Raw genomic sequence first — 24,692 nt, 5'->3', positions numbered from 1 at the left:
CTCCAGAACCACACACCGTGCTCCCAGGTGTGGTCTGACCAATGCAGCATACAGCGGGACTATGATATCTTCTGATTTTGAGGCAATGCCTCTGTTGTTACAGCCCAAGACTGCATTTGCCTTCTTTACCGCCGCGTCACACCGTCTACTCATATTTAGCTTTCATCCCACAAGTACCCCAAGATAAGGAATTTCTAAAATCTATTTGTTGCATCCACAACTTAAGAGTTCAAGAATGCTCCCCTTTTGGGTAACCGGTGAAGAAGTAATTTGCGATTCTTACAGCAATGTGTAGGCTTTGGAGGCAGTTCTCACAAGTGAAAAGCAGGAGTATGTGTGTAGTAGGTGAGCAGGATCCCAGAAATCGCTATGTCTTTGCAGCTTGAGTTCCCAATACCTCATCTTCAGTAGCTTTCCATGCTACACAAAAAGTTGATGATGAGGAAAGGGGGTGAGGGATGCAGTTTGAATGGGAAATCCGACAGAAATGTCAGCCCCTGCTTCCCCTGCCTTCTCCTAACACAAGGCCATCTTAGGATCTGATGGAAGTCGCTGAATGGCAAGAATTTATTTTTTCCAAGGCCACCGAAACAAGGGAACTGGGTTCATTTGTGTTTGTGCAGCTGTGCAAACCCCCTTTGAGTAAACGGAGTAATCTGAGTGGCTTGTGCTCAATGTCTGCATGCTGGAGAAAAACCCGTGAAAGGGCGGCAGGGAGACAGACGCAACGTCCGGAACACGAAAACAGACAGGAAGTCATTGGAAAACAAAGCTTGTAATAATAATGAAAAAGGACAGATTAATAAACCAATCACTTTTTTTTCCTTTTAAAAACACAGAAACCACATTAACTTTTTTTTTTAATACAACCATCTAGGAACTATGAAACAGTACCACGTTGTGCATTTTTTTTTAAACCTACTTATCAAGAAAGGTAATTCCACACTTCAGAAAAATCTTATATCCACTGGAGGGGTGGGGGAGAGAAGGGGAAAGGAGAAGGAAGAAAGCTAATAGCGCAGTCACTGGTAAACATCATCATGACTCCAAGCAAGCAGCAAGTCTTTGTCCTCACCTTTTCCACTGAGTCAAAAGAAGAGTGGAGAAGGGGATAGAAAAAGGAAGAAAAGAAGAAAAAAAAAAGAGAGAGAGAATAAAGCACCCACGAGAGGACTAAAATCACATTCCATAGTTACTTTTGACACCTACAGCTCAGGGCTTTATAGTATATACTCATCATGGAGACCAACACTGGAAGGATGGGAAGGGGTGGACTGAGACAAGATAGCAGCAGGACTGGGGGTGGGGTGGGGGGCATGAAAGAAGACAAAAGGTCCTTGCCAGCTCCAAGCACCAGAAGAATCTACATGAAGGAGACCGCCAAGCAGGCCGGGGAGGGAAGGTATACGGGGCAGCCATCCAGCTCACCTTCCATCTTTGTTCCGACTATTCAAGAGAGGAGTGAGTTCATTCATTATAAACCCTATGATGACCTCCCCTGCTTCCAGTAATCCAACAAATAATTTCAAATGGGGTTTCTTTATTATGCAGACACCCAAGTCTTTGCTCAAAGATGTGTCAACAGGCCATTTCGTTGTAGCCTTATCGGAGTCACACTGCTGGGGCGAATTCTAATCCAAGAAATGGTGTAAAGGTACTTTTGTGAATGAATGAATGACCCCTCTCCTCCTCATCTCGTTGCTCTGTTCAATATCCCTTCCAGTCAAGCGTTCCAAGATTTCCAAGATGATTTCCCCCTGGGCTAGCAATAGGCAAGCAGAAGATTGGAAGGGTGAAATGTGATCTACACTGTTGCGTTTCTGTAAATGATTGCCTTGGCTCCAGAATCCTCAGCTCTGCCTTATCTGGGGAGCCAACAAAAGATAGTCAAACTGCCCCAATCTTAATTCAGTGATTTAACTACCAGGGAGTAGAAAACCCCCACAAATTACAGCCAGCTGCAAGTACAATGAGAGCAGCAGGCCAGAAGGTCTAAAGCTAGGTTATTTCCACTGATTCCTTGGACAAGTCCCAGTTGGAATTTTTTAACTTGCTTCTTCATTGCTCCTGGGTGATTGTCACATAGGGGCACAAAAAAAAAACATATCTGCCCCTCTTGAACTGTCCAAGACCCACTACAAACTCATAGCCGTGACAAACAGCAGCCCTCGTTAGTAAATGCTTTTATGGAAGAGGGGGAGAAAGCCCTTTGATGCTGAAATTGAATGACATGAACCTTACGAAGAGGCTATCAAACTTCCAACCAACTATGGGAACCTATAACTAAGGAACCCTTGCGTGGTAAAGAGGATTTGTGGGTGCATAGTCTGGACACAAAGGATATCAAGGCCTGCTGGGCCTCATTGTAGCTTTGCATACACACATTCTCCTGTAACTGTGCATTACAGGTGTTTCGTTACAGACAAGTTCTCTATCTCTGAGCTGTGTCTACCCTCACATTCTCTCCTTGAAGGCCTCCTGGTTTTACAAGGAAACCCAGGCTGCCTAGGAAAGTTGCTAATACTACTGACCTGGACAAAAGCTGATGGCTACTCCCACCTCTTCCCCCCCCTCCCCCGGGTTTGTTATCATCATCAAAGTTAACTCTGGGCTGATCCAAAATGGATAGCAGTCCACAATCATGGGCCATGGCTCCAGAATACAGGATTTAAACCTGCAGCTCCAATCTCTCTAGGAAAAAAAAGCTCTCTAGACAAAGAAAATTCATTCTTTCTTCCAAGAAATGGTCTTTACTGCATAATCAGAATAATGGCTGATGGCTAGGACCTTGATCATCTGGGAACCGGAGTGAGGACTGATAACTGCAGTATTTCTTTGAACTGAGACAGCACACACCCTTCCTCCCTGGCAGATCAGGAGATTTAGAAAAAAGAAAGAAACCCAAATAAGAGAGGTGTTGCTGTGCATTCTTTTCCAATATGCTTCTCTCCGGCAGACAGAGGACAAATACTCCTGTTCCGATGTCATCTAAACAAAAAAAATATGTACAAATTTCTCCTCCATAGCTAGTTTAGGATTTGGAGCTCCATTTCATCAAATCAAAAGAAAGAATGATCTTTGGATTACGTTTTGAAAAGGACAGCTGGAAGGAACGAAGTATAAGTCTGCTGGAACAAAGGCTGGAAACAGAACTGGCTTGGATCACTTGACTTGGAAGGATTCTCATCAGGGGAGTGGGACTACTTGCCTTCCGCTTCCCCTGCAGCCCAAAATGCTGCTCCTGGGAGACAGCACTGGGGCTGGGGGTGGGAATGGTGCTGCTGGGAGAAGATAGAAAGTCGTGCTACATGGCAGAAATCCTTGCTGTTTTGGATCCAGGCCAGCAATTTGAGCGAGACACTGCTTGCCTTGGACATGCACTTTACTTTTCTGTCACCTGCGGGGTGAGCGGGTCTTGTTTTTGAAACAATATAAAAACCTGCAACACCTTATTTGCTGAATGTGAATCCGGGGTATGTGTACATACGAGTAATAAACTACTGTCTGTCTCCAATGACAATTAAAAAAAAAAAAGGCATTTCCTCTGTTTTTCACTGGGAATAATAGTGCAGTACTCTAGCTGCAATTTTTCCATAGGGTACCCTGAAAACAGAGCAGAAAACATACAGAATGTAAGAATTACTCAACACTGTAATTCCCATTCTTCCAAAGGTCTGCATTGGCTCTCAAGATAAGGGAAGACACAGTGTTGCAGAGAACCTCGCAGACGGGAGACAGCTGACCCCCAACGTTTGGAGTGTTTTAGAAGATCTTTCACGTCAACTTGTTGACAGTGATCTGGGGGACTTCTTGTTTTGTTCTAGATTAGAACTCTGGTCAGTGTCACAGAATGCAGGACACTCGTCTTCATTCAAGAAACAGGTAATGTGCAGTCGGTCAGACTGTCCTGAGATTCCGTGCCTGAACCTGGTAGCAGGTCCACTGGTACAAAATGAATCATGTGGAATGGAGACAGACAGTAGCTTTTTGCCAAGTGCTCATGCTGTAACGAAATGGGCATTGTTACGTCCATGGCATGTCATTGTCTCACTGAGGTCCCCCAATGAACACCGTTTCTGTGGTGCTTCAAAACCTGTTGACCAGAAGGGACAGCAGGGATCAATAGAACAACCCCCCCCCCCATGTGGGCACACTGAAAGGCAGCATTGCCCCCTCACAATTTCAACTTTATCTTTTCTTTTTCCTACCTGAATTCAGTGGATGGTAGGATTTTCTACTCTTCCTCTGCTAAGTCCTAATTCCGTCCTGTTCTTTCGTAACAATTGAATGAGAATAGCCAACCCTGAATACTCCGGGCTCGAACACATTGCAGGTGACACATGGCTTCAACTGATCAGAACCCCATGGTAGAGTTGATGTTCCTTTCACACCATTTCATTACATTTACAGGCGGATGTTGTTTATTCGTCAGAAGTCATGGGCGGCTACCGATTTGCGACCGGCCGGAAAGCTATTGGTAAACACTTCCAATTTCACACGTTAAAAAACAAAACTTCAGAAACAAAGGATGGAGAACAGAGCAACCCTCCCCCTGAAAAGGTCTCTTCCTTGCAGACGTCGTGCAGCAGGTGTTATCTGTTCTCCTCCAAGCCAAAAATGCACAGCTCTCGTGGAATCGAGGAAGGGAGGATATGCAGGGGTATCCAATGAGGACAGATATGCAGGATTCTCAATCAGTCAGTAATTTAGATATTGGAACAGCCTGGCTTAGAAATGCCAAGTGGCTCTGAGCAGAAAGGACACACGTCGTTAACTCCCAACAATCAATCATATACCATTCTTTTGCCACAGTGTTAAAATCTCAGTGGTTGGAGCGGAGTGACGTAACAGTCGCGTACAGCCTCCCGACAGACTATAACAGATTACAAGTGAGCCCAAAAGATTCACTTTCGGACTGCCTTGCCTAAGAAGGCGCCTCGACCCGCATTCCCTCTTCCTCTTTGCATTTTTCTGCTTTTGTTCAGAATAAAATAAGGTAGATCCCTCTGGGCTACTGGCACATAATGCATACTGTTGAAGAAATAAAAATATATATACACACACAGAAGCCCCATAGAATAAACCTCATGAGTGGCCTGAGGGGACAGGCAGGTGACAACTATCTGAGTAGGGAACCGATTAGAAGAAGAAGGGGAAGAAGAGTCATCTTGGTTTACAAGGGTGGCTCTGATGGCTCACCCAAGAGGAGCTCCTCAAGAGAAAGGAACCAGCAGCAAGCTGCAGCCTGCTAAAAAGGCTTTTTAAAAAAGACACAATGCCGCCGTCCGCTGCACAAAGCAAATCCTGGATTAGAAAAAGAGTTAAGGAAACCTGAAGCAGTCTGTCTCCACCCCTCTGGCCGGTATATGGTGTTAACTTCACACACACACACACAGACTGTGTAACAGAGCACCAAAAAAGAAAAAAAAAAGATTTCGTTTGCTAACGTTAAGCACAGACGCTTAGCATACACAACGCAGGCTTGTGGCTAGGCAGGGGGAGGGGGAGTGGGGGTAGGGGTGGGGTGTACGGGCACCTTTGACATTCATACTGCTGTTCTATCCTACGGGCTCTGGGATTCTTTGTTGTTTTCTTTTAAGTGCCACTTTTTCTTTCCCTACGGAGTTTGCTAAAACTGTACGCCGTTGCCTTCCGATCATCGTGCTCGTGAAAGACAGACCTAGCACTGAACTGGAAAATTAGGATCTGAGGGGGTGGGGCATGGGGGATGGGAATGGGGAGACAGGGTTTAAAAAAAAAAAAAAAGGAAACAAAAAGCTAACCTGAGGATGTCCTTGGCCAGTGATTGTCAGACAAGTCTTTGCCAAAGTCCAGGCAAAAGAGTTTTTCTTTGTTTTCATTTTTTTTGTTTTATTTTTAAAAAAGCAGTTAAAAAGCCCTTTCTATTGCAATACCAACTTCCTCGGTCTTGTAGACATTTCATAAAGTCCAACATTATATAAGTGACAAACTCTGGAGGGGGTCTACCTAACCCCCCAGTCCACACTGCCTAACACCTGCAAAGCAGGTGCTCCCTCACTTCACTTTTTTCCCCCCCACGGATGATCTAGCTCAGGGGTAGTCAAACTGCGGTCCTCCAGATGTCCATGGACTACAAGTCCCATGAGCCCCTGCCAGCAAATGCATTCCCTGGCAGGGGCTCATGGGAATTGTAGTCCACGGACATCCGGAGGGCCGCAGTTTGACTACCCCTGACTAGCTGAAGTGAACGGAACAATGCATTAGCTCCCTGTTTAAAACACATGGGATGGGTGGTGCCCTAGAGACTCAGCTCATCAGAACGAAAGCCGTTCTCAACCGTCCAACTAAGGCTCTTTTCTAAAACTATTGTTTGCAGGACTGCACAGGCCTTTAGCTGAAACTAAGCCAGGAATCTAAAAAAGTCGTCGGTATTGTTTCTGCACAGCCATGCTACAAAAAGAGAGAGAGAGAGAGAGAAAGAGAGAGAAAGACACAGACGAGGATGATCTGGCTTTAAAAAACAAAGAAAGTGCCTTGGTTCCTAGAGGACCAGCAGCAGCAAGTGAAACCCCATAAGAGAAACTTTGGCTTAAAAGTAAAATAATGTGCCAGGTCAAAGCAGTGCAAGTGCTTTCATCCAAGAGGTATTTTAAAGGGCTCAGCCTCAGAAGAGCGGATGAAGGATCCACCTCTCTTCCCCCCACCCCCGTCCCCTCCACACACCACTTGCCTGGTCTTTAGAGAGTTACCGCCTTCATTGCACAGGACTTCGAAACCTTTCTTGAATTGGTTGTTAACATAAATAACGGTGAAAACTATGCGCAACAAATAACGTCAATATCTGTTGGTTTTTTTTCCAAAAAAGTTATTTAAGAAAGTTTACATCAAATTAAAAAGTAGCTTCGTGAATGAAGGTACTGCTCTAAGTGCACTTTTCCGGCAAGTGCAGCAAGTGCCTTGGCGCTAGATATGAAGAAAACCAACAACAAAAAAAGGAGAGAAAGAGAGAGAGAGAGAGAGAGAGTGAGAGAGTGAGAGAGAAAGAACGAGCCAGAGTTAAAAATGCAAGTCCAGTTTCAACCAGTCAAAACCGGACTGAGCAGAGGCCGAGCTGAGTTCTCGGCAGAGTCCCATTGGGGAGTCCCTACGACGAGGCTTGTTCTTCATCCAGACGATTTGTCCTTTTGTTGAGATTGTAAACAATCCTTAAGACAGTTCCTTCCTTAAATGTCCCTCTGATTGGCAAAAATGAAGTTTGTTTTTTTTTAATTGGAAAAAAAAAACTAAACCAACAACAACAACTGAGAAATCAGATTAAAAACCAGAAGAAGAAAAAATAAACGAAAACACAGTGAGCTTGTTGGAGTCCATAGGATCCGGTCCGGAAAAGCTCGGAAAGTGTGTTCAGATTTTTTTTCCTCCTGTGTTCAGCTGGAACTGTACCAGAGGTTGGATTGGTTGAGGGGGGAGGGTAATAAAGCAAGAGAGAACAAGGGATGTGGAAATGGGCTCTGCAGACATTTCATGTGTTGGCCTCGTCATCTGTGTCTTCTATTAACACCTTGGTGTCTCGAGCCTTGGACCTGGAGAAACACAAAAATTAAAAACGATCAAGCTAATATAGCCAATAAAACAAATGGGCCTCCCTCAAGTCATCTTCGGATTATTCCCTCGCTGGCCATGGGGGTGTGGGTTGACATGACTAGATATGGGCGTATCACCCGATAAATGTTTAACAAATTTAAAATATATATATATATAAAAAAATTAAGTCCCACTCATTCAGGAAAACCTTCCAGGGCTGTCAAGAAACCCCAGGGTTTCATGGAACCCTGGTTAAGAAAGCCTGATGTACATGCAATGCATGGTGTGAACTTCTCTGAGCCTGCTCTTGGGAGAGGCAGCATAGAAGACCAATCAATCCATCAATGAGAAAGAAAAAGTGAGAAAAACGCTTGCAATACGCCAGCAGTGCACAGAACCAGCTCTCTGCACTGTAGTCTTCATTACAGCATGGAATCAACACAGCAAGCTAACAGCTCCCTCTGCTGAGTAGCTGCTACAACGGCGAAAGCTCACAATGTTTAAGCATTCATATTGACACTGAAGGGCATAGGGCAGTGGTTCTCCACCTTCCTAATGCCGCGACTCTTTAATACAGTCCCTCATGTATTAAAGAGCCATAGAATTATGCAAGGGTTCTTTCACAGAAATTAAACCGAAACTGACCAATGGCGTGAAGATCCATTGTTCATTGCTGATTGTATATAAATGAGTTATAAATTGTATATAAATTGGCTGGCACCTTCAGGAGGAGCAGCAACAGTGGTGCTTCCCCCTGCCAAGCTGCTTGCCCTGCCGTGACCCCTATGAAAGGGTCATTCGACCTCCAAAGGGGTCCCATCCCCCAGGTTAAGAACGCTGGCATAGGGGCGGGCCATTCCAAAGAGTCTGAACAGAAGAAGAAGAGTTGCTTCTTATATGTTGCTTTTCCCTACCCAAAGGAGTCTCAAAGTGGTTTACAGTCGCCTTCCCTTTCCTCTCCCCACAACAGACACCCTGTGAGGGAGGTGAGGCTGAGAGAGCCCTGATATTACTGAAGAAGAAGAAGAGTTTGTTCTTATATGCCACTTTTCTCTACCCAAAGGAGTCTCAAAGTGGCTTACAGTTGCCTTCCCTTTCCTCTCCCCACCACAGACACTCTGTGATGGAGGTGAGGCTGAGAGAGCCCTGATATTACTGAAGAAGAAGAAGTAGAAGAGTTGCTTCTTATATGCTGCTTTTCTCTACCCGAAGGAGTCTCAAAATGGCTTACCTTCACCTTCCCTTTCCTCTCCCCACAACAGACACCCTGTGAGGGAGGTGAGGCTGAGAGAGCCCTGATATTACTGCTTGATCAGAAGAGCTTTCTCAGTGCCATAGTGAGCCCAAGGTCACCCAGCTGTTTGCATGTGGAAGAGAAGTGGGGAATCAAAGCCGGCTCTCCAGATTAAAAGTCCGCACTCCTAACCACTACACCAAATCGTGCTGTCTCAGGCAGTGACGTTGGCTTTCCAGGAGCAAGAAGTCAATAAATGGAAATTGGATTTGTTTTTGTGTCGTTTTGTACTAACAAAAAGTATTATAGAGCTTTTTTTTGGGGGGAGGGGGGGTTGCCTTGTACTGACATACATGCTTACAACTTTTCCCTCTTAATGGACAGTTTCCCCTGTACAAGAGACTTTTAATGTAGGGGAGAAACCAAACAAGCTATTCCTCCACGTACCTTCTAAAGCAGTGCAATCTTGGGAGAACAGGATCTCCTCTCTGCTCTGAACATATGAATTTGCTCTTCTCCATGTGGACTCGCATCCTTGAAATAACACTAGTTTGGACCACTCTCGCGGTAATTTCTAAAATGTCTGGGCTAACTTCATTTTCTTCCGCTGCTGTATGGCTTTGTGGGAGAGAATACATTCACCTTCCCTTAACCCCTAGGTAAGCTAGACATGAAGACGAAGAGAAGAGCTGGTTTCGTATGTCTCAGTTTTCACTACCCAAAGGAGTCCCAAAAGCAGCTTATGAACACCTTTCCCTTCCTCTCCCCAAAACAGACACCCTGTGATGTAGGTGGGGCTGAGAGAACTCTAAAAGAACTGCTCTGCAAGAACAGCTCTCAGAGAACTGCGACTGACCCAAGGTCACCCAGCTGGCAGCAAGTGGAGGAGTGGGGAATCAAAACCAGTTCTCCAGATCAGAGTAGGTTACTCTTAACCACTACCTCACGTTGCCTCTTTTTAACTATAAAATTGCACACAAATAACAGCGGCTTGTCTATACAGCTTCACACTTGTCCAGACGGGACTCTTAAGGGAAGAAAGGGACACTCCAGAGGCTACGGGTCAATGAAGACTTACTGTGAAGCGAGTTGGGGTCGATGCAGGGACACGCTCTGGCTACGCTTCCACACCCGGTTTTTCTGGCGGTTTCGGACACCGTCCTCCTGGTCCATCATCTGTTCGAGCAGAGTCTGATCGTCCGCATTCAGCGGCGCCACCGAAATGTCCCGGACGGCACGGAATTCGCCACAGTTGTTCAGGTGCTCATTCTCCAATCGGAAGAAATTCCACACAAACCGCCTTGGGGGGGAGGAAGAGAAGAGGACAATAGGGGTCAAGACAGATTCCTGGCTCTCAATAGGGGTCAAGACAGAAACGTGCTGGAAGCTTCTTTCACCAGAAGCTATATAGCAGGGGTGACCAAGCTGCAGCTCTCCCGATATCCAGGGACCACAATTCCCATGAGCCCCTGCCAGGAGCTCATGGGAATTGTAGTCCATGGACATCTGGAGGGCCACAGTTTGCCCACCCCTGGTCTAAATCTCCGCAAGGCTAGACATTCACATTCATAACGCTGGGCAGGAGGTTCGGCTGAAATATCAGGTGTTGACAGTGCGAGTTCAGGGAGGGCATTGGGGCCACTCTGGAATTAAGGTGGTCTTAAAACCCTTCGTCCTTTGTGGGGGTTACAGGTTACACCGGACTGCCTGCAAACAAGTGGTTTCACTGATTTCATTGCCGTGTCTTACCTGAAAACCTCGAGTGGTGCAAAAACAGTGGTAACGATGTCTGAGGCATATGGAGATATCTCCATAGTGGTAATGGAGACCTGGATAGTCCACGCGAAACGCAGTATCACATCCTCAACAATGGCACAATAGTAGTAGGCCTGAAGGAACATCAAGCAGACAAGGCAAATTGTTATATCGGGAATAGGCTTCTGCCGTCCATCTTGCAAGCCCCGCTCCCAAATACAGCCATAAAGTGGTGGGGCATGTGTGTGTGTGTGTCGTTCTCTACTGGTCTTTGTTTAAAGCTATAAAAATGCTCCATCAAACCTACCTCTCAACTTCTAGTCATAATTAACCCTATAATACCATGCGAGCTTCTAAGGAGGAAGCCATTTGATTTCACCTTATGTAAGGCTTGGTTTTTTGCACACGTGGGAAAATAAGGTGGCAGAATATGTAAGTGGTAAAGTGGGCTGCATTATCTCAGGCGGCAGGTGGTGGACCGAAGCTATCAATGATCCTTTGTATTAAAAAATAAACTCCCCAAAAAGAGAAACAACAGGAAAAAGACTTCTCTCACACACATGCACCCCCCCCCCCCAATTCAATGTGCTGTGCTGTTTAGTCCTGGGATTTCTGTTTGTTTAAAGGGAATGTTTAAACGAGGGTTTCAAACTGTGACATAACATAATCCACCACCTGTAGCCTGTGATAGTTTTACCACCTCAGCATTCTACCGCCTTGTTTTCCTGCATACAAAAATCAGGCTTCTTTCTTCCCTGTAAAGCATGGATTGGATTCTTTGGCTTAAAACGTGCTCAGATCAGAAGGAAAAAATCTCGATGACACAGTCAAGTTCCCACAGCCCATCTTCCCAAGCCCTCCAGATGTCCATGGACTACAATTCCCATGAGCCCCTGCCAACCATCTTGGCAAAAACAGTCAGCATACACACTTTTTGTGGGTACACAATCTCTTCCCGCAGGAAGGTGTTTTCGCCAGCGTTCTTGTCAAAGAGACCCCAGTCCATCTTCAAGTCCCAGATAAGAGTGTAGCAGGAGCTGATAAAATAGAAGACGATCCACAGGTAGAAGAACACTCGGTGGTCGATGTGTTTTTGATCTATGAGAAAGAAGAGGCCATGTGTAAAACTGAGCAATGTTTGTGTAAAACCCACCCCCTTTGTATAAGGCTCCACTCTTTCAAATGGAGGAGACAGAGCGATGGAGTCAAAGGATTCCTTTTAGCAGGCATGTCAAATGACATTTTACATGAGGAATGTCACTGTTTTTAATGTAATAGCTGGGGAAATATGGTTTTGTTTCTGTATTTTATTGTTTTAATTATGCTTTATAAAGGCCTTTGGCCATCTTCTTTCCATATCTTCTTTCCATATAAATAAAGCAGTAAGAGGGTGATGGGAGGAGTTGGCACTCATCACCAACCAATCAGGTACGCTGTCCCAGCTGTTCCATCCCTGATTGGCTGTCCATCCAACGAATGGCCAATCAGGAAGGGTGTCCCGCCCCAGGCCACATCCCCCTCCCGGTCTACGGTTAAGGCCAGGGTGGCTTAGTATCATGTAGACCTCCCACCAATCATCTCCAGGTTTCCCCCTCCCCTTTCTTCTTGGCTGGACGTATGTTCCTGGCCAACAGCCAACCTGTAGGCCAGATGGAAGATGGTTTGGGAGGGTTGGGTTGGTTGGGGGTTTGGGCTGCGAGTTTTCTTTATAGGGTGTTTTAAATTTTGATTATGAATGTTTTAACTAACTTGCAAAGTGCCCCAAATCCACTCACAGAGAGAAGCAGTTATATAACATAATAATAAGAAACAGTAACAGTAGCAGCAATAAAAAAAGTAAAGGACAAAAGAACACTACTAAAATCAACTAAAACTGACCTAGAAATAAACAGTATCTGAGAGATATAAGGACTCCCCCCTTCAATCACGCCCACTCAACAAAACACAGAATCACAGAATCATAGAGTTGGAAGGGGCCATACAGGCCATCTAGTCCAACCCCCTACTCAACGCAGGATCAGCCGTAAGCATCCTAAAGCATCCAAGAAAAGTGTGTATCCAACCTTTGCTTGAAGACTCAGGCAAACCACAGCTTAAAGCTTAACTAGCACAGTGCCACATGAACCAGTGCTGGGAGTAGAGGCCACAGCAAGCTACCACCACAGAAAAGAGGGTAATAATGATCTGCCATACAGGATCAATGATTGCTTATTGATTCCCGGCTTTGATTTAAATATGTAAAACAGCTGCCTTAAATGATCCACGGCTTCGTGAAGCAGCTGGTCTGTTTTCAAGGTCTACATTCTCCCAAAGCCTCTTACCCAGTTAGCGAAGCACAGGAATGCTTTTTACAAAAAGAATATTATAGTCTACCTTGCAGAAAACACATTAAAGGTAAAGGTAAAGGTATCCCCTGTGCAAGCACCGAGTCATGTCTGACCCTTGGGGTGATGCCCTCTAGCGTTTTCATGGCAGACTCAATACGGGGTGGTTTGCCATTCCCTTCCCCAGTCATTACTATTTACCCCCCAGCATGCTGGGTACTCATTTTACCGACCTCGGAAGGATGGAAGGCTGAGTCAACCTTGAGCCGGCTGCTGGGATCGAACTCCCAGCCTCATGGGCAGAGTTTTCAGACTGCATGTCTGCTGCCTTACCACTCTGCGCCACAAGAGGCTCAGAAAACACATTACACACATACAAAAACCAAAAACCCCTTTTTTTGGATGGTTAGATCACTACAAAATGATGTCGTTCCAGTTTTGTCCAGTAGGTGGAAGTGAACGGCTGGATATGAAGGGAAATTCAGAAGGAAGGCATGTTGGAGAACATATAATGAAGGACACCCAACCTGGCAATTCTAGCTTGATACAGATGGGTTAGGAAGGCCAGCAATCAAGTACATGAGTTTATCTACATTGGATTGCACATGGATATTATATTGTGGGGCTAAAAATAACAGAGAGAGAGAGAGAGAAAGAGAGAAAGAATGAGAGAGGGAGAAAGAACCTGCTGTTCTAAGGATGAACAAAAGGCAACAAAGAATCTTGAGGCAAATTAAAGACAGCGACAGATTTATTTGTGGTGGCACCTCTCACTGGTAAGAGCCCATTGCACCAGATGGGTGTCTAACACTTGCCTGGTTGGATAACCAGTGGCAGCGTTTCAAATGAAGTACACGTCCCCACTTCCACACAAACCAAGCTCATCCTTCCTCCAATTTCAATTCTTATCCACGCCCGGTGTTCCCTTCTAGCTCGTCACAAATGGTTTTTTTTAATAACCTCAAGACTCTATATGTAGAGCGCACTAAACTCCTTTGCTTGGGGCCAGGGCTCAGGCTGTAGAGCCCCTGATACAACTGGAGAGGAACAGACCCTCAATTACGTTATTTAAAACTGCTTCCAAGGGAGGGCAAGCACAGCCGTTCTGAAGAACAGGGTGCAACATGAACGGGCGAAGAACGCGGGTCAAATCCGGTGAAGTCATAATGAGGGCAGACACAGTGGAGTTAGTGGAGTCCAGAGACATCATATTACTATTGTTGTTATTGTTATTACTGTTGCTAAGATTTCTAGACCACCTCTCTCCCACTGGACTTGAGGCAGTTTATACATTCTAAAATACATAGGTGTGCATTTTATTAACTGCATATAAAAATATTAAAAATTTTAACAATACTAAAATAACCAACTCTCTAACTTGCAACTAATTTGGCTATTTAGTGGTTTAATTACCCCCCCCCTTCCCCAAATGTTCCTGCTGTCTTTTCTTTCACCACCACAGTTTTTATTGTCGCAGTCTGATATGTATATTGTTACGTCCAGTAGGGTTTTTAATGGGGTTTTAATTTCGGACAAATTTGTAACCCGCCACGAGCCAGAAATAAGAGTGGCGGGCAATGAGTCTAATAATTATTATTATAAAATAATAATAATAATAGAGTGGCACCTTACAGGCCTAGTGGAACTGTAATAGCTCCGTCAGAGCTCTCGTTTCAGCCAGCGGCTTGTTCCACCAGGTTGGGAGCCAGGGCCAAAAAGGCCCTGGCTCTAGTTGAGGCCAGGCAAGCATCTTTGAGACCAGGGACTACCAATAAGTTTGCCCTAGATCAGCGGTCCCCAACCTCCGGTCCAGGGACCAGTCCTGGTCCATGGATCAGTCGGTACCGGGCTGCGGCTCCTCCTCATCCTCCTCCCCGGCTGCTGCCCTGCCACTCTGCCACTAGCTCACCTTTGGTGCTCTCCAGCGGCCGCCATAGCTGGGGATGCCCCTCAGCATGGCACTGTGCAGCTGCTGCTGGCAGCGCACCCCAGCGGGCGGCGGGAAGTCAGGGGCGCCGGTGGGAAAGCAAGTGGAACAGGGGCTCAGGCAGCGGTGGCGATGTCCCTCGGCAAAAGACTACCCCCCTCCCCCGGGCCTCAGTAGAATTGTCAAGCGTTGACCGGTCCCCAGTGATAAAAAGGTTGGGGACCACTGCACTAGGTGACTGAAGTAATCTCTGGGGAACATGTTGGGAGAGGCAGTACCCTTATACTGATTTATTCAGTGATTTTTTTTTTAAAGCTGCCTCTCCAGGGAACCAACTCCAGTTCAGTGCTGCCTCAACTGCACGGTCTCTATTATACAAACATTTAGCATGCTGAATGAACACTCAAATACTCTAGGCACCCAGGCTGCGTGGAACACATGGGATTAAAATGTAATCTATTTAAATCATAACAGAATTACACACCTCAGTGGTTTAAGATTTGGGAGTGTTCCTGGATATGACTTTTCAACCGTCTTTACTGTTGCAACAGCAGAGAATTAATAAGGCAGTGTAAAATTGGCTGTACTTCCCTCTCCACAATGCTTGGCACTCATTAGGAAGGGAAATGCACATTTCTAGGAACAAGCTTCAAAATACCTTTAATCGCATTACTGGAAATAGACTCATTTAACCCCTTTTGATGTGTGCTGGGTGGGAAAAGAAAGTTCCAGGAAGCCTCAGGTAAGGCTGGTTGCACAAAGTCTGCATTAATTGCCAGTTTATTACAAAAAGGAGTTTACAATGACGGTGCAACAGCACAACACTCGATGCACGGGTTTCTAAGCATTATGGTCATCATTACCACCTGACTGATCGGTAATGTTCAAAAGGACAGTTAAGAAGCTTAATGAAACGGTGCGGATTTCCCAACTGCAGCTTGCTGATGTTCAGACGGCCATAAACAAGACGCTGCTTAAACTCTTCCCCTTCTCAAATGTGACACGGGGCCTGCAGTGGGACTATAAGGACAGTAGGCTCAGATTACAAGACACACCCAATGAGTAAATCAACACTGTGCAGAATTCGTCATCAGGCCGATTGAACCGTTAGGCCAGGGGTAGTCAAACTGCAGCCCTACAGATGTCTATGGACTACAATTCCCATGAGCCCCTGCCAGCATTTGCTGGCAGGGGCTCATGGGAATTGTAGTCCATGAACATCTGGAGGGCCGCAGTTTGACCACCCCTGAGTGAGGCAGTTCTGCAAATCAAAAGGGACAAAGACGGCATTGACATTTGTCGTCAAGCTTGCACTGTACATAAGTGAGGAATTTCCTTCTCTGGTATGTTTAAAGGTTTGTTATTAAAGGTTTAAAGTTTTGTTATTGTTGTTATTAAATTTGTTGTCTTATTAGACCCCGGGTATATTTTTATTTGTTTAATCCCCTTTCCCCTGTTAAGTAGCTTGTAATTTATCGCCTGCTAACCTAATGCTGCCAACAGCAGGCTAAGGGTCATGCCTTCTAGCCGTCTCTCATTACCGACAAGGCCTTCGGAGAAAAAACATAGTAACCTCGTTCTACGCTAACTTGAGAACCTGCACTGGAAAAGGAGTGCCGGATTCAAATTTCACACGTAAATATAATAACGTTTTATGGATATTTTCCCTCATAGATTTATATACAAGGTACATAAATCTAATAGGAAAAGCTACTAATTAACACAACCAGCAAGCAGGCTCTGGATTCAGTAAATTATAGTATATGAACTATATTTCAAAAATTATTATTCAATTATAGTAGGCTGAATTCCAACTAAGATGTCCATAAAATGAAAGGGGTGTTCAGTGTCCCCTACCCCACCCCTAGACTGCAGATCTTTGACTTCCCTTCCAAGCTATTCCAGGGTGGGGACCCCACCCACAGAAGGGGCATTTGGGCTGCAACAGGAAGGGATAAATGAGAACATGGTGCTCCGCTAATAGAAATCCTTCCATTAGTGAGTATTTTCAGTGGGATGGGATCCAATACCTGTAAATTAAGCAATAACGAAAGAGAAAGGTTTAAAAGACTTTAAACGTTAAGACTTCGAAACCTGGCTTGCCATGACTACATTACACCCACGCATTGTACTGCATGTTCCTATTGTTTCACTCATGCCCCACCCAGGCGGGCATCTGCCCAATTTATGGGTCAGAGTCTGAAAACAGTTCACATTAAGTATTATTTCACAATCAGAAAGGTACAGTCTGAGCCCAGTGTACCTGAGGGACCGCCTCCCTGCCTCAGCCCCTGAAAGAACTCTGCGCTCCACCACCTCCAACCGGCTAGTGGTCCCTGGCCCCAAGGAAGTCCGCTTGACCTCAACCACAGCCACAGCCTTCTCTGTCCTGGCGCCCACCTGACAGAACGAGCTCCCAGAGGTGTTCAGGGCCCAAATAGAAATAAAACAGTTCTGCAGGAACTGCAAAAAGGAGATCTTTTTGCCACCAGGCATTTGATTGAAGTTGACCAAAACTAAACAGCATCTACTGGGTCCCCGAACCTCCCTCCCTTGAACCCATAAGACAAATCTGACCAGGGGTCTGATCGTTTACTCTGTTAAAACCTTACTGCAATTTGCTAAGAGACTTTGGGTAGCACAACACAGAGTTGCTGTTTGTTGTTATTATTATTGTTGTCACCTTTCATTCCTAATAATCACTGAGTTTGATGTATTGTTCTTGTTTACGTTCTATGAGAACTGCCCTGGGGGGTGGGGGAGTGGATGGTATACAAAGGCATAAAATAAATAAACTTCAGAACTGTTGGCAGTGATGAGGTTAAACTGAGGAATGAATGTAAGGAAACTGAACTTGGCTAAATACTGGCAGGAATTTTCTAACAGTAAGAACTGTGAAACACACTGTCTCAGGAAGTGGTGAGCTCACACTGGATGTCCTCACAAAGAGTCTGCTGGATACGCTACAGATGGGTACTGAGGAAAGGGGTTAGATTGCATGACCTCTAAGACAGCGGTCCCCAACCTTTTGATCACTGGGGACCGGTCAACGCGTAACAATTTGACTGAGGCCCGGGGGGGAGGGTAGTCTTTTGCCGATGGATGTCGCCACTGCCTGAGCTCCTGCTACAATTGACTTCCCGCCGCCCACTGGGGGGCGCTGTCAGCAGCAGCTGCGCAGTGCGACGCCAAGGGAGAGCCCCAGCTATGATGGCCACTGGAGAGGACCAAAGGTGAGTCGGTGGCAGAGTGGCAGGGCAGCCCCTGAGGCAGCAGCCAGGGAGGAGGACGAGGAGGAGCCGCAGACCGGTACCAACTGATCCACAGACAGGCACCAGTACCCGGACCGGGGGTTGGGGACCACTGCTCTAAGACAGGGGTAGTCAACCTGTGGTCCTCCAGATGTTCATAGACTACAATTCCCATGAGCCCCTGCCTTCCAAACCTACTACTCGATGACTCTGAATTCAGGCTCGGCTTTGGCATACTTTGTTTCTTGAGATGGCATCATTACTGGAGTGTAGCAAATCGTTCTTTTCCCCAAGGGGTAGCACAGAAAGTATAGGCAGTTGGTTTGCAAGAAAGACAACATCCCGGGATTACCTACAACATGATTTCATGAAAGGAGTATCATTTGGGGGGGGGGAGAGAATGTATCATGCATTTCTATTCTTTAAAAACAGAAATGAGCCTGAACTACTACAGAAGCTAGCGCTGTTCATCTTTGTGTGAATGCGGCCGTAGGGATTAACCAACCTCTATGCAAAGCAGTCCCTAGAGAAAACAGCTGCAGGTTGCCAGTAAATTAGTTCATAATTGTGTTTTAAAAGGATGGTGCAATGAGACCCGGAGCACTAATTGCACCTTTAGTTGGTTTCCTATTGCAGGATTTCTGTGCTTAGCAACTGCCCACCCCAGCTTAGCAACTGCCCCCCCCCCCCATCCTAGATGCTTCCTGGTATTTAGTGGAAAGAGAAGCCAATAATACTGAAAAGCAGTGCAAACCTATGTGGGATCTGCCCATTTTTTCCCTGTTACTGTATTTTACTGTTAAACTGAGAGTGCAGGAAGACCATCATGTGCACAGTTTGCTCACATGCCCCATGGTGATCCTTCCAGAAGGGGTTAGTTTATCACCAGCAAAATGAAACAGGACTCAGCGGCAGTTTAAAGATTTGTTGAAAGTTATTTCAGCAGGTGCCTTTGTGAGATGGAGCTCACCCCCTTGGATACACACTAAATCATGAACAAAATAAGCTTCTACTCACACAAACGTAATGCTGGGATAAACTGTTGGTGCCACTGCACTGTTTGATGTGCCATGGGAAATTCATGCATGTACACCTGACACTTATCAACCGTGACTGCACTACCTATGTGCGTGGCTTGAACTTAGGGTATGGTATGGCTTTCAGATATCCACAGAAAAACATGTGCAACTTTTGTCTTCCTTCCTTCCTTCCTTCCTTCCTTCCTTCCTTCCTTCCTTCCTTCCTTCCTTCCTTCCTTCCTTCCTTCCTTCCTTCCTTCCTTCCTTCCTTCCTTCCTTCCTTCTTTCCTTCCTTCCTTCCTTCCTTCCTTCCTTCCTTCCTTCCTTCCTTCCTTCCTTCCTTCCTTCCTTCCTTCCTTCCTTCCTTTATGTGACTTAGCCTTCCTTCCTTCCTTCATGTGACTTAGCCTTCCTTCCTTCCTTCCTTCCTTCCTTCCTTCCTTCCTTCCTTCCTTCCTTCCTTCCTTCCTTCCTTCCTTCCTTCCTTCCTTCCTTCCTTCCTTCATGTGACTTAGCCTTCCTTCCTTCCTTCCTTCCTTGCCTGCCTGCCTGCCTGCCTGCCTGCAACCAACTCGCGGCAGTTTACAACAGCATGATAAAAACACAATAAAAACACACAAACAGCAGTAAAACCCTAACCCTTTCCTTACTGCACATTGCTAAGAGACTTTGGGTAACACAACAGAGAGTTGCTCAGTAGGCTGCGGCTTCAGGAGAATCATTCTTAACACCCCCAGAGTTGGGGTTGCATGAGCTGGCTGCGATTTGGTGGCGTAAAAAAAACAATACACAGAATATAGCAATAGTCAAGAAATACAATCTGTGTACTACTGGCTATATAGCAATAATATATAGACGTCTGTTGGAAAAAACATTCTTCCTTCTAGTTGTCAACTTGAGTTTTTAGCAGGTTCGTAGTAATTCTGGATGTTAACTCTGTGAACGTAGCTTACGATTTAGTGATAGTGTCTGAAGAAGAACACAATCGAAACAAGCCGAAAATCGGCAGCTTGTTACATACATGATGGAAATGGTAGATGGACTATAAAGAATTAGAATTCGTAATAAAGGATATCAAGCTGAGAACTACAAGGAAGAATTTTTCTCCAATACACTTCTATATATCATTATTATGTAGCCATTAGTACACAGATTGTATTTCTTGAGTACTAAGACTTCATGGCACCATCTCCGTTTTCTATATTATACATATAAGGTAAAGGTATCCCCTGTGCAAGCACCGGGTCATGTCTGACCCTTGGGGTGACGCCCTCTAGCCCTTTCATGGCAGACTCAATACGGGGTGGTTTGCCAGTACCTTCCCCAGTCATTACCGTTTATCCCCCAGCAAGCTGGGTACTCGTTTTACCGACCTTGGAAGGATGGAAGGCTGAGTCGACCTTGAGCCGGCTGCTGGGATTGAACTCCCAGCCTCATGGACAGAGCTTCAGACAGGATGTCTTCTGCCTTACCACTCTGTGCCACAAGAGGCTCATATTATACATATAGATAAGTCTGAAACCTGTGGTGTTTCTCTCATACGCTTGAAGAGCGTGTCTGTAACTTCCAGCCACCGAACTCGCTGTTGTACCGACAAGAGCTTCGGCATCCGCAGCAGCCTCAGGGCTGTAGAAATATTTTAACGGGAAGGGCGGTAAAAACTGGCAGAGTGGAAAGAACCATCATCTTTCAAAGGCCACCTCTAGGTGAGTTTACATTGTTTTCAAAAAGGGCAGCCAAAAGAGCAAGTGACGGTAAGAAAGGGAGTCAAGTGACACGGAAAACTCTCTAGCTTTCTTGCGGCCGTGTGAGCAATCGAGCAGGAAGGTGTTGTTTGTGGGAGCAGATCTTCCCCTTGGTGGGCCGTGATTCTTTCCTGCAGCAGTTGGGCTGGGCTGCGGCCTCTCTGATGGTTTACACACCTCAGGAATTCAATGTTTATAGGTCAAGGTTCCGCTGCTAATCTTCCCCAAAGATTAGATTACAGATTGCAGAATACCTTTATTGGCATAACAATGATTTTAAAAAAGATAAAACGGTGCAGCTAAAACAGCACGACCAAGCGACATGCGCAATCCCCCAACAACACACAAATATTACAAGATGGCCACACTGTGATGCGCGATCCACAGTGGGCTCACAGAGGTCCGTTCTTAGCCGGTACAGGGTTCAGATATGAGTTCACCCTTTGTATTGTTAACAATACCTTGGCTTCTTCTCAGATAACCTCCGGATCACATTCAACTAGGATTTTATGCACTGTGTCCTTCTCGTCTACGCTAGTAGATTTCAATTTTCCCCAATATTTAAGTAGTGATTTTTGCAAGTGGAGAAATTTAGGGCACTCCAACAATAGGCGATATAAAGTGTCAGGTACACCACAGCCATGAAGACAAACTCAAGTGTGGTGGCCTCCTACCTCACCCCAAATTCTTGATTCTGGGATTCGCTTCCACCACCTTTCTTCCCCTGTCCTGCTTCCTCATCAGTATTCAGCGGGTGTAACAGAAAGATGCTGTTGCTTTAGGCAAGCAATTATATCTCAGTCTCCACCGGTGACTCCTAGCAGTCCTCTTCAGTAATGTTTGGGAGGCTGGAAAATCAGGGCATTGGTATTCTGCCCACAGCCCCCTCGTATCCACACACCAGAAAAGATCACCCGCTGACATCTGTGTTCTCCTCCAACAGATACCGCTTCTGCTAGTGGACATTCAGGTAATGAAACCATTATAAGGCTCGAAAATATACAAAGATCGAGGACATGCTGGTGTGCTTGAACACCTGCTGCCCATCATTAATTGCAGGTGAAACAAATAAGGTTTTTCTTTACCTTCCTTGCCTGTTTCAAGAACTTCTCATTGCTGTCAGCGGTACAGCGTAAAAACAAGACTGACCTTACACTGGATACAGATTTCAAAGAAACTTGGGGTCAGATGATACAATAATTGCAACCAGGGAAAGGGTGGGGCTACGGATCCCCTGACACAACTTGCAGTCACATGTATGATTGGGGAACTCACTTGCCAAAGTGTAGAAATGGCTGTGGGAGCGCCCTGTGTGCAGTAAGGCTCCATGATCACAGAACGTGTGAACCCTCTGGGGGCCATTTGAACTCAGGAAAATGGCCCAAGAGGGAAGGCTGAAACTCTTCCTCCCTTGTGCAGCATTCTCATGCCACATTGGACAACACAACATTTGGAAGATGAGTTTTCCAATCATATGTATGATATAAATGAAGGGCCAGCGTGGTGCAATGGCTAAGAGGGGTGGCCTCTAATCTGGAGAACTGGGTTGAATTTCCCACTCCTCCACATGCTGGGTGACCTTGGGCCAGTCACAGTTCTCTTAAGAGTTGTTCTTGCAGAGCAGTTCACTCAGAACTCTCAGCCCCAACTACCATACAGGGTGTCTGTTGTGGGGAGAGGAAGGGAAGGCAATTGCAAGCTGCTTTGAGACTCCTTTGGGCAGTAAAAAGCGAGGTATAAAAATTAACTCTGCTTCTTCTTCATAACACATATCATGACATTTGGTTCTTGGCTTCTTTTTAAAAGTTTCTAGACTTGGGTATTATGGAAAGTAATAAAGTTTCTTACTTTCGGTACCACCTTCCCCCTCTAGAAGAAAAATCTTCACCATCATGTCTGAACTAGACCTTCATTATTTTGCCCAAAGACTGAAAATTGAGAAGCGTATTTTATTTTTTAATTTTTACTCCCTGGAGAAGAGCCTAATGCTGGGAGCGATCGAGGGTAAAAGAAGAAGGGGACGACAGAGAACGAGGTGGCTGGATGGAGTAACTGAAGCAGTCGGTGTGAACTTAAATGGACTCCGGGGAATGGTAGAGGACAGGAAGGCCTGGAGGATCATTGTCCATGGGGTTGCGATGGATCGGACACAACTTCGCAACTAACAACAACAACATTTTATTTTTATATATAAGCGGCCATAGTAGCCCCAGACCAGAACACAAACTAAATGTACTTGTCATGAACCCCTAGTTCCTGACCTGTGGTTTTTGTCCTCTTTCAGGTTCATTTTATTTCCTTATGCTCCCGGATCTCCCGCTGAGTCATGGTGCCTTCCAGGGCTCGCTTGAGACTGCCCCTCCCATCTCCTGCTTGCATTTCAAATGCTCATCCCGTGTCCCCTTTCTTCTCTCTTCTCACAAAGCTGGCTTCGCTGAGGACCCAGTCTAAGTAACAGATGGCCGGATGGGTTGTTTTGGTCACCTTGTAGGATCAGAGGGAACTGCATTGCTCTTATTGGGTGAACCAATATTCCCACCATGCCCCCCTGTCCTTGCTAAGGTATATAGGCTATGCAACCTCCTTCCCTAGCATCTCTGTCAAGATTGCTGGCCAAGAGCTTATGCGATGTGCTGATCCTTGTCCTGATTCTCCCAATAAAGACTTTTACTTAAAGCAGGGGTAGTCAAACTGCGGCCCTCCAGATGTCCATGGACTACAATTCCCAGGAGCATTTGCTGGCAGGGGCTTCTGGGAATTGTAGTCCATGGACAACTGGAGGGCCGCAGTTTGACTACCCCTGACTTAAAGCTTCATTCCGAAGCCCGAGAGTGATGTCTGTTGTGCGAATCTGCTGGGTGTCAATGGCTTGGTTCCTGAGAGTACTTCAAAAAGTAACTGTTTGCATGCTTGTTTCGTGCTAGTAAGGAAGTGTAACAAAACGGATAATATCCATTAACCTATTGTTATATTTTAAGATGTTTTAATTTCTGGTTTTAATGGCTGTTTCTGTATCATCTTATGCTGGTCTATGACCGTAATAAAACTAACTAACTAACTAACGGATAATATCCAAGTATGGCCATGTAAAGGCATGGTTATTGTGCTGGTTGGAGAGATTTTTGTACACCTCAAGGCTATATAACCCTGCTTGGTGATGTTTAGTATTCTTCTGGGAAAACTGAAGAGGAGCTGTCCCTCCAAATATATTCGCCGCCATGCTTGAAGGCAACAGATATTCTTACCAGAAGAAAATGTAATCTACTGTGTCCATCTATCTATTAAACAGCCATGAACGAAACCTGCAAAACGCATTGTCAAATTTTCTATTAGGCCACCATTGCACTTCACTGGTTTGCCTTCAATTTATATTTTTTCAGACTGTTTCCCCATCACCCCTCTGCATTTTGGTTTCTAATGCAAAAATGGTACCTTGCACAGATCTACATGATACCGTTGCCAACCATTATTCTCTCGTATCATTATTTGTGAAAAAGTAGTTAATAGAAGGAAGATACATCCTTCACAGTACTAAACATCCTATTGTTTCATCATCCATTAACTGTCTTCTACAGTGTTGATGAATACGACAAAGCAAGCTCTGAACAGGCAACAAGAAGCGGAGGTGGAGAATTCCATCTGCACCCTCTTCCTCCCTCCCCCTCTGGATGATATTGGGGTGATTGTTAGAGCTGGGGCGAGTTTGCCGTCATGTCTTAATAGTTTTTATATATGTAATCTGATTTTTATACCTGTTTTAAGGGGATTTTATTGGGGCTTTTATTCGGATGACTGTGACTCGCCGTGAGTTTCGGGGAGCGGCGGGCAACAAATTGAATGAATGAATGAATGAATGAATGAATGAATGAAT

The 24,692-nt window shown here is 45.5% G+C and overlaps 1 protein-coding gene across 2 annotated transcripts in view; it reads right to left on the bottom strand.

The window, feature by feature from the left end:
• Positions 1-756: 756 nt before the first annotated feature.
• The window catches only part of XPR1 (xenotropic and polytropic retrovirus receptor 1), a 170,814-nt gene continuing 146,878 nt past the window's right edge, over positions 757-24,692 (bottom strand). Inside the window, exons 12-16 of one of the 2 annotated variants that reach the window (XR_013229985.1) lie at positions 11,487-11,653; positions 10,550-10,689; positions 9,879-10,100; positions 6,232-7,565; positions 757-6,087 (exon numbers count right to left, since the gene is read on the bottom strand). Coding sequence is in view for 1 of the 2 variants with exons in the window: in XM_077332225.1 (XP_077188340.1) it covers positions 7,505-7,565; positions 9,879-10,100; positions 10,550-10,689; positions 11,487-11,653 (590 nt within the window). In the remaining variant the exon portion in view is untranslated. Of the gene's footprint in view, positions 6,088-6,149; positions 7,566-9,878; positions 10,101-10,549; positions 10,690-11,486; positions 11,654-24,692 lie in introns of those variants that run through there. The other variant, XM_077332225.1, reaches the window with a different exon arrangement.

Source organism: Paroedura picta, chromosome 4 (assembly GCF_049243985.1).
Source record: "Paroedura picta isolate Pp20150507F chromosome 4, Ppicta_v3.0, whole genome shotgun sequence".
NCBI classification, from domain to species: domain Eukaryota; kingdom Metazoa; phylum Chordata; class Lepidosauria; order Squamata; family Gekkonidae; genus Paroedura; species Paroedura picta.
The sequence above is the reverse complement of the archived record's forward strand: the minus strand, read 5'-3'. Positions and strand labels throughout refer to the sequence as shown.